The 10,678-nt window shown below is 39.3% G+C and overlaps 1 protein-coding gene across 4 annotated transcripts in view; it reads left to right on the forward strand.

Annotated features, from left to right (window-relative positions):
* stox2b (storkhead box 2b) overlaps nt 1-10,293 on the forward strand; it is a 74,264-nt gene extending 63,971 nt beyond the window's left edge. For all 4 annotated transcript variants that reach the window (XM_082176918.1, XM_082176919.1, XM_082176920.1 and 1 more), the window contains exons 3-4: nt 59-2,312; nt 6,863-10,293. In XM_082176918.1, coding sequence (XP_082033044.1) covers nt 59-2,312; nt 6,863-7,052 — 2,444 coding nt within the window. In that variant the 3' untranslated portion in view covers nt 7,053-10,293. The remainder of the gene's footprint in view (nt 1-58; nt 2,313-6,862) is intronic.
* Nucleotides 10,294-10,678: the final 385 nt, after the last annotated feature.

Consider the following 10,678-nt stretch of genomic DNA (forward strand, 5'->3'; position numbering starts at 1 on the left):
AGGTATTTGTTTTGCCGTATTGGACTGATCATCTCCTGTCTCTTTTTCTGTCCGGTAGGCGTCCCCACTCCAAGTATGGAGATTCTGCGGCACACACTCAACATGCTGGTCCGAGAGCGGAAGATCTACCCCACCCCAGAGGGTTACTTCATTGTCACCCAGCAGACATACTTCATCACGCCTTCCCTCATTAGGACTAACAGCAAGTGGTACCACCTAGACGAGAGGATACCAGATCGCATGCAGCAGCAGCAGCCATGTACCTCTCCTCACTCAGGTACCATGACACCCTCCACGTCCGGATGCATCCGGGAAAGACCTCACCACAAGAACCACAGTGATTCCTACAACAACAGCTACCGGGAGGACATGCCTAGCACACATACCTCAACCTTACAGAGAAGGTCTAAGGAGCATAAAGAGGTTTCTCCTGTGTCTCCGCCCCCTCAGCAGCCACCAGAGAAGAGTAAGAGTGCGCTTAGTTTTCCATTTAAAACAGAGACGAACAGTAAACACAAAGATGGAAGCAGCAGCAGTGGGGAGAAGCAGTCTAAGAAGTTTGGACTGAAGCTCTTCAGGTTGAGCTTCAAGAAGGACAAGACGAAACATCTAGCCACGTTTTCCGCCCAGTTCCCACCTGAGGAGTGGCCACTGCGGGATGAGGAGACACCCACCACCGTTCCCAGAGAGGTGGAGATGGAGATCATCCGTCGGATCAACCCAGATCTTACGGTGGAGAACCTTGCTCGCCACACAGCCGTAATGAAGCGATTGGAGGAGGAGAAGGCACAGAGGAACAAAGCAAACTCCTCGGCTCAGCAGAGTGCACGCAGCAAGAGGAGCCGAAGCCATCGAAAGGCCCAGCAGGGCAAGGCCTCACGTTCCCATAGCAAAACACGAGCGTCCAGGGGGGATCCGTCTGAAGGATCCAACCTGGACATATCCTATGACCGGGATTACAGATTCTACAGCTCCTCGTTGGTACGTTCTCCACGTGAAACCATGATGTCCATGGAGCGGAATAGGGGGAAGTATATGGTTCACAGCAACCCCAATATTGTGGAGTCTCACTTTACCACTGCTCCAGAGTGGGATGTTTCTGGGGAACTGGCAAAGCGGCGGACAGAAATGCCATTCCCAGAACCCTCCAGGGCACAGTCACATTCCAAAGTCCACCGAAGTCATAGTCATACACAAGAGAGAAAGTCACGAAACGAGAGGTCGGACAAGGCCAAAGAAAGGTCACGCTCCATGGACAACTCCAAGGGACCTCTTGGTGGTCCATATTTAGGTGGCCCAGAGGACTTTGAGTGCAGTCCCGATGACAGGAGTCGGTACTACACTGACGATGGTACTTTGAGGGCATCTGCTCAGGCGAACCACTATTCCCGCATCATGCTCTCTGCTGCTAGATTACACTCTGAAGTTTGTGTGCCTGATGTTGGAAGAGGATCCTCAGAGGATGCTGTACTTTACCGGACGCTGGAGAAGAGTAAAAGCAGGGATAGTCTTCCTGCTTACAATGACCTGAAGTCTTGCTCTCCCAAAACACCTGTGGATGACTATTTCCAGTGCACTGCGGCAAATGAAGTCTCTCTCTCTGCCCCATCATCTCTTGTAAAACCCAGCCATGACTTTACGGATAGTGTCTGGAAGGGGATCTCCTCTGACCGTTTGACACCTCATCTAACACCACCTCACCCTATAGAATATAAAGAGGAGACAGCCAAGGGACAAAATACTACTCCTATAGCGACAACGAGCCAAACTCCCGAGCATCTCCCGAATGGACGATTGATGCACCAACACAATCCCGACTCAGGTGACTTGGACAAAATGCCAGAGGTTTACAGCCAAGAGACTTTGTTTAAACCTCCAGACTACGTGGAGAGCAGCTTCTCAAGGCCAGGTACGATAGGTAGGTCCCCTCACACCAAGTCAGCGGAGGTCCTTGGGACTCAGGAGCATTTCGATAAACCTCTACCACTGACCGTGCCTCCATCCTCGGCTCAGGAGCAGGCTTCATGTGCAGAAACAACCTTTGACTATTACAATGTGTCGGATGACGACTCGGAAGAGACTAGTCATAAGAACCGGGTGGAGCAGAAAGTTCTAGAAGAGGGAGGGACAATGCAATGGCTGCTGGAACGGGAGAAGGAGCGGGATTTGCAGCGGAAGTTTGAGAAGAACCTAACCTTTCTAAGTCCCAAGGAAGGTGAGGGGAACAACAGCCAAAAATCGGTCCATTCTACCCGATTGGACAGTATGGACTCCAGCAGTGTGACTGTGGACAGTGGATTTAATTCCCCACGGTAAGGCACTCAGGGCCACTTTAAGGGTTTGTTTCATTTGTTGTGTTGACAATAGGGTGTGTCTTAAATGAGGGGTATGCTATTCTATGAATAGACATATTCTTTTTTTTAACTCAGTGTTAACTCACAGAAACATTTAGGGTTCTTTGCTTTTATAGTCATGACAAATTCCGTATTGCCTTAGTTTAATCCTAGTTGTGCAAACCTTACATTTTCCTATTTTAAGTAGCAATAACCACTTCTGTGAATGACATTAAGGCCAGAAACATACTCTATGCAAGTACAAAAACGCCAGTGCTTGGCCAATGCATTGTAAGTATGCTGTCCTATTATACACTTAACTTGCATTCTTACATTTCTGTGGCGGGAACAAACCTCAGTATAGAGTTCAGTTAAAATGTCTGTGCCATTCACCCTGTGGGTCATATTTCAGATAACTAGCTATAAACATGTCAACAGTTGAACTAACTTTAACTTGCAAGATATTGTTAAAACTGTTGTTCTGCCATGACAGTAGTTGACCTGAAATATAACTTCCCACTATAGTGGCCCTTGCAGAAGTGAGGACAATGAATTTTACATGTTGCATTACAAATTGCGTTCTGATCAATTTTGCAATGCTACGGTTCATACTTGCGTAGAGTATTTGTGGGCTTAATGCTACTCTATGTATCAGGTTTTCACTAAAATGGGGGAGGCCCTAACACATGAGAGGTACTGAATACACCTTAATGTAGGTCGTCAACCACTACCAGTTTTATAACTGCAATCTTTGAAAGGGTTTACACCATTTGTTTCTGTTTGCTTTTGTTTTAAACAGAATTTTTTGTTTAAATGTGTTGTTTTTGAGTGCTCTCCTTTTGTCATTTTTGTCTAAATGAACATCATGTTTGTATTGTAAGTGTTGCATTGTGTGTTCTCAACCAAAATCCATTGGGTTAATTAAAATTGTTCTCAAAATTATCATGATATAATGGATACGCACATGTCTGTCACTTTATCTATTGATATGTTTGAGGCCTTACTTAAATAAATAATAAATTACCTTGAGCACATGATGCAACTGGTGCAACTTTACGTCCTGACGTTATCCTTGTCCTCCCTTTCAACCTGCACCCAAACCCTTTGATCTCGTCTTCCAAATGTCTGAAACCTCTCATACTGCAAACTTTCAGTAGATGTTTTCATGCTCTGATATTGCAGTGCAATAATGTTGACTCAGAAAACACTTTAAAGTTGAGTGCAAAGTCTGTTTTGCAGTCAAAAACCCAACAATTATAAAAAAGACTTATTATCATCCAGAGTGATATAAAGAAGTTTGTGGCGTCCACTTGAGGAAATATGCGGTTTAAAAATCAGACCTCTTGAACTGCTGAAATTGATGAAGTGGATATTTTCTGTCTGCATTTAGAAAAATGTGATTGGATGAAGAAAAACAAGCACTGTACTGTTACTCAGGTCACCCTGTGAGGCAGAGCGGGTTGAGTTCACTTTACTGTAGTGACAGCGAAGCCCGCTCAGTGCCAAAAGCCTGATGAGACATTTCAAACATTTGAGGAACAAAATGTGCCCCCATGTTTTGTTTTGTTTTTAATTGTGATATTTTTTTGTTTTGTTTTGTTTTTCCCCAAATTAAAGTATGTTGTTTTTCATACAGTGGTTCAGTTGTAGTTTTTACTGTGTGTGTGTTTGTTTTGTGAAGTTCCTTCCTGTGTTTTCATTCTCCCCTCTTTCATTTCGGTGGCAAGCCATGTTCAAAACATCATAGAAAAGGGAAACGGTATGTTTCAAACAGCGGTATGTCAAAAACAACTAAATTCCTGTTATTGTCCTATACATAAAGGCATCGCAAATATTATTATATTAACTCTTTAACCCATACCCATTTTCTTTTCTTTTTTTTTGCATTTTGTAGTCTCTTGGGCCGATAATAACATTTATTATTATTATTATTATTATTATTATTATTAACACATCCAACAGTATTTTATAAGCCTCTATCAAATGTATAGTTTGTAATATTTATCAATTTGAAAACATTTTATTATTGTACTACTAAAAACTAACTAAATATACTGATATATGAAACATACAAAAAATATAGATTTGATAACTTCCAAATCTGACCGAGTAGGAATTAATATAGGAGTGATATAGTCGAATGGGTTGAAATTTGATCATGATGTATAATTTATGTGCTGGTTATTTAAAGGGATAGTTCACTTTGAAATTAAATTTTGGTATGTTTTAGCTTACCTCAAGGGCATCAACATTTGGTATGTTTTAGCTTACCTCAAGGGCAAAATTTGGTATGTTTTAGCTTACCTACTGCGGACTTTTTCCGCAGTAGTTTCAATTTTGATATTTTTAGGTCAAACCGTTCTTGTCTGTCAGTCATATAATGCAGGTCGATGGTCACTGTCTCAAAGAGCATGCACAGAGTCCAAATTAAAACAATTCCCCATCGTCCAAATTAAACAATTCCCCATCGTAAGTACACATTGATGGCCTAAGACACGAAACGAGCGGTTTGTGTGAGAAAACGAACAGTATTAAATATCGTTTTTACCCCGTTTTTACATAGATATATACACTAGATGTCGCCTTGGCTACGGTTTACAATGAACTGCAGTAGCCAAGGCGACATCTAGTGTATATATCTATGCACCAGTCTGCGCACACGTCACACAGCAGGATGCGCCCGCGCTCTCAGATCACGTGGCTGTGTTCAAGAGGTAAAAACGATATAAATACTGTTCGTTTTCTCACACAAACCGCTCGTTTCGTGTCTTAGGCCATCAATGTGTACTTACGATGGGGAATTGTTTTAATTTGGACTCTGTGCATGCTCTTTGAGATAATGACCATAGACCTGCATTATATGACTGACAGACAAGAACGGTTTGACCTAAAAATATCAAAATTGAAACTACTGCGGAAAAAAAGACACCTACATCTTGGATGCCCTTGAGGTAAGCTAAAACATACCAAAATGTAATTTCAAAGTGAACTATCCCTTTAAAGCTGAATGAACTAGTTAGAGTTGGAGCTGAGCTGTATGTCACCTGAATGGGTTCCTCTTGCATTTGATTGATTTTAAATTTAGATTCTCCCTTTTAAATTTGAGCAGGCACATGTAAATGGACCAAAATGGACAAATTAATGTGACGTTTATACAACCTCTCATATAGTCCTGCTTCTTACATTGGGCATGTTTCGGCTCTTTGCGAGAAACATCTGTTGGCACGGGTACTTTAAGTCAACATTGACTTCCGTACCTTTATAAATGTTCTGTTCTTTCAGGTTTGTATTTCTCATTTTATCATAGTCTTACTTTTTTTTTTCTTGCTCCTGTACTGTCCTTTCTCTTTTCTGTTTTCCTTGATCCACTTCTATTTAGTGTCAGAGTTGGGCACAATTCTGAATGAAGTTCCAATTTAAAGTGAAGGAATTCAAAAAAATTCAACATGGTCACTTAGTAGAAATTTCTTTAGTCCAATACAATGTTTGTAAAATATTTTTTGTTGCAAACATATATACATTATTAATTTATTTTATTATAGCACTATTGTTTAAATTTTTGGTGTAAGTTTAAAAAAATATATACTTTTATTTAGCAAGGATGCATTAATTGATCAAAATTGACAGTAAAGACATTTATAATGTTATAATGTTACAAAACATTTATATTACAAATAAATGTTCTTTACGTTCTAAATTTATCAAAGAATCATTACCAGAAATGAATTATAATCAGATCAAAAGCCCCCACATCCAAAGCAATATGTTGCTCAAATTGGGTGCTCGACAAGAAAATTAATAAAAAAGGAAAAAAAGTCGGCACACCATGGCTCCAAAAATGTGACATTTAATAATAGACTCACACAGAGGTGGTAACGTTTCGAGCGTGTCTGACGAAGAGCCTACGCGCTCGAAACGTTACCACCTGTGTGTGAGTCTTATTAAATTTTCACATTTTCCTTTTTTTCCCAGAAATTAATTGAAAGAAATTAAAGTCACTCAGCAGGAATTTAATTACAACAAAACAGAAATGATTACGTATGATTAATTCTGACAAATCTTTTCCATGTTATGAATTAAAAAAATCATTGGCCTATTGGAGATAAGAGAACTAAGATAAAAAAATAAAATAAAAAATCATCAAAATTCTCTAATAGATTTTAATTTGGCTTTACGGCACCACAAGCATTGTCCACCACAAGATATTGACAAGAACATTTGTGTTTGGCTCCATTTCGAATTTAATTCCCTTTTAATTATGCTTCTTATAATCTAGCCTAATTTGAATTCTACATCCTGTTTGCTTCAACTTCAAATTCTGGAGTTTATTCGGAAATTAAAAGGCATTCTCAGTTCAGTTCTGAATGGTGCACAACCCTGATCGGCACTAATAACGAGATTGTGATTGTTAAACTTTGATTAACCCTCATCCAACCTTTTTCCAGCGTGTTACTAATCAATTTCCCACTTCTGCTTTCTTCATAACACTTGCATTCTCTTTCCCTTTCTGTCCTTCTGTACTGCTTCAGCACGCGGGAAAGCCTTGCTTCGAACACCTCGAGTAATGTGGAAAATAGCAGGCGTCAGAATATGGCTTTGAGTCCAGGACACATTGGCACCAAAAGACCCCCGCCGCCCTACCAGCCCCCCAGCTTCCGTACCATCCGTGAGCCGCCCGCCAACCGCACGGAGAAACAGGCCTCCATCACCAGCGTGTAGTGATGGGGTCCGTAAAACTGAACTTCACCAGGACTGTTACAATCTTACAGGCAGGACGTCCTGAGCTCGTGTGACGCCTGTTCCAGCTGTCATTTCACATAGAGACGCGTTTCAGAAAACGCAGGTCATGATGATTCACTGGAGGTATCTTTCACTTTTTTTTGATAGGCTATTTGTAACAAATACTGCTGCAGACAAACACGTCAGTTCATTAGGACTCAATTTACGCTGATCTGCGATCATGTTTGGGATAAAATCCTTGATCAGACTCATTTGTAGGTGTCCTTTATAGCTTAATGTATCCACTACGGGTCTTAACTGTCTTCTGATCCAAACTTGGCTGCGTTGCCTCTGCCTATTCATTCATCGCTGTGTCTAGTGTTTCATTCTGTACGCTCAGGTCCCTCTGAACTCTACTGACTTACTGGCTCATATTTGCTGGCCGTAACTTGAAGGCCACGGTAATCTGAACAAGCTCATCTGTTTCCGCTGGAATCGTTTTACTGCATCCTTGTGTATCGTCCACTGTCCTGGGAATTTTTTTTTCTTTTTTTTTTCTGGGATGTTTGTAGTTTATTGAAACTTAACAAAACATACCACCACCACCACCACCACCACCAAGGCATTATTTGTTTATAAAAAAAAAATACCAATTTAAATATTACTGGTGCTTTCTCAATGAATGGACCGTTATTCTTTAAAAAAAAGAAAAAAAAGTTGGAATCCATTTTTTTTCCGATTTTTCTCTTTTTAACCAGGTGCTCAACTACTAGACGACACAGAATACACACATTGCTACCTCCACTATTTGTACAGTCGTAGAGGGAGACAAGAGTGACGTCCACCCCCCACCTTAGGTCCGCTGTATTAGACAAACCACTTATCAGCTTGCAAACTGTGAATGTACTGCTAGTGCTTTTCAATCACATCTCGATCATAAAGCGTTAGTAACCTACTGTTCTCATACTAATAGAGCCGAATCTCATTGTAACAGAGAGGAGACTTGTGTAGAGTTTGGAATCATATAGGACCCATATAGAGTGGATAATTTAGAACTTCATATCTCTGATATGTCCAGCCATGTTCAATTATTTGTTATTTATATATTTATTATTATTATTACTTTTTTCAGTTATTTTAGTACACAAATTCATGGTAAGCATTAGAACAATATTTCACTGATTCTTGAGATGTGGGGCCAAACATGTCAATTTTATCTGGTGAATAATTACAAAAAAGAATTATTGAATATAAAATGTACTACCACTAATGTAAAAAAGATGTTTATTGTTTATTCAGCAAGGATTAAAATGATTAAAAGTGACAACAGACATTTTTAATATTACAAAACATTTCTATTTCAAATAAGCAGCACAACTTTTTCAACAATGATATTAAAAGGTACACTATGTAATTTTATTATTATTATTTATTTTATTTTTTTCATTATATATTTTTTTATTAACAACATTTAAACGAGTCAATTAGGGATGCACCGATATGAAAATTTTGGCCGATACCGATAACCGATAATTCTTTATATTTGAAAGCTGATAACTAATATATTGGCCGCTAAATCTAGATCCAAATTTTTATATCATTTTTGAGAGCCTGATTACAAAAACAAAAGTCTCACCATTAAAAATCCATGTCTCAAGCACACAATTATAATGTTCTCATTATAATGTTATGTAGCCTATATGACAGACTGTTGCACATGTTGTACCTAACTGTATTTTCCTTTTTTGAAGTGATTTCTAATCATATTTCAAGCAATTCAAAACCATCACGGCGAACAGTGCGCATCTGAAGTGTCTCAGCGGAAGGATATAATCCATTATTTATCGGCTTTAATATATCGGTCAAATTTTCTTATTGGGCCGATAACGATAACATTAAAAATATATCAGCCGATACCGATATGGTGGCCGATATATCGTGCATCCCTAGAGTCAATCCTTCTTACTGCTTTTTGTCTTACCTGGATTCACTATGATAAGCCTATTATTTATAAATGTTTATAATTTAGACCCGTCAGGATGGTTTTTGCGGGAAACTGCATACATGCGTCACTTGTCCGTGTGTGTCTTGTCATATCTTTTGTGACGTGTTTGACGCGTGGTATGGTGTTGGAGTGGCATAGGTTAGTTGTCACAATGAGCGAGAAAGGTTGAGCAGATAAATCTCCAACCTCCAGAGAATCACTATACCGAACAGAGGAGAGTCTGCTGGCAAAGAGAGAACGCGACAGAGCTCGTAATAAAACCAGAATCAACATTGGCTTGTCTCTTCGGAGATGGCGAGAACTGAGGGATTTGTAACGTTGTAAAAGTGATGTGGAGATTATGGTGTTTTTATTACTCAACAGGTGAGTATGGTATTTTATTGAACAGATAAATTGCCATATGTAGTTCATTGTAAAGCATTATCTATTGTGAAGGGTCATATTCATCCGCACAGTCACGCAGAGCCGAAGCACAACCAAAACTATGTTCTTTCGCAAAATGCATGCAGTTTTTTTTTTTTTTTTTACCGCTAGAGGGCCAAAAGTTGCATAGTGTACCTTTTTAAAAAAAATCATTTTTGAGCACCAAATCAGCATATTAGAATGATTTCTGAAGGATAATGTGACTCTGAATTACAGGTTTTTATTATATATAAAATTAATGTAGGTAGTTATACTTATTCCCTGATCATAATTTGCCAACTCCATTTTACAGATTGTAATAAAATTGTATGGGATAGTTTAAGTCCTATTAGCAACCTAGTAGCAACACCAGAAAAATAAAGTGGCTACTGCAATTAAAACTTGTGTGGTTGTTTTGTCAACAAAATATGGTTATGATAGTGTCATATTTTCATCATTCTTAAAGGAACACTCCACCGTTTTTTGAAATAGGGCTTATTCACCTTCTTTCCTACATTTAAATAGGTGGGCAAATGCATTTTTGTCTCAGTGCATGCATTGTTTTAGTTTGACAGGGTCGGCGCTAGCTTAGCTTAGCATAATGAATGGAATCCTTTGTTGCCAGCTAGCATGTCCTGAGTAAAAGTGGTATAAAAACTAAAAAAACCCACCTAATTACTTCTTGTGGCCTGCGTATTCACAACGAGTACAAATAGCGATGCAGATTAACACTAGGTGATTTCCTAGGCAGATATTGACTTGGGACTATATTAGGGGGAAGCACAGGCGAAGCACTGCTACTTGGGCGCAGAGATATCACGCCCAAGTAGCAGTGCTTCGCCTGTACTTCCCCCTAATATAGTCCTTAATATATAAGTCAATATCTGCCTAGGAAATCGCCTAGTGTTAATCTGCATCTCTATTTGTACTCGTTGTGAATACGCAGGCCACAAGAAGTAATTAGGTGGGGTTTTTTTTTAATATATCACTTTTACTCAGGACATGCTAGCTGGCAACAAAGGATTCCATTAATTATGCTAAGCTAAGCTAGCGCCGAACCCTGTCAAACTAAAACAATGCATGCACTGAGACAAAAATGCATTTGCCCACCTATCTAAATGTAGGAAAGAAGGTGAATAAGCCCTATTTCAAAAAACGGTGGAGTGTTCCTTTAAAGGGATAGTTAAAAACGTAAAATTCAAAACCCAAAAATGTAAAT

Source organism: Leuciscus leuciscus (genome assembly GCF_965113295.1).
Source record: "Leuciscus leuciscus genome assembly, chromosome: 8".
NCBI classification, from domain to species: Eukaryota; Metazoa; Chordata; class Actinopteri; order Cypriniformes; family Leuciscidae; genus Leuciscus; species Leuciscus leuciscus.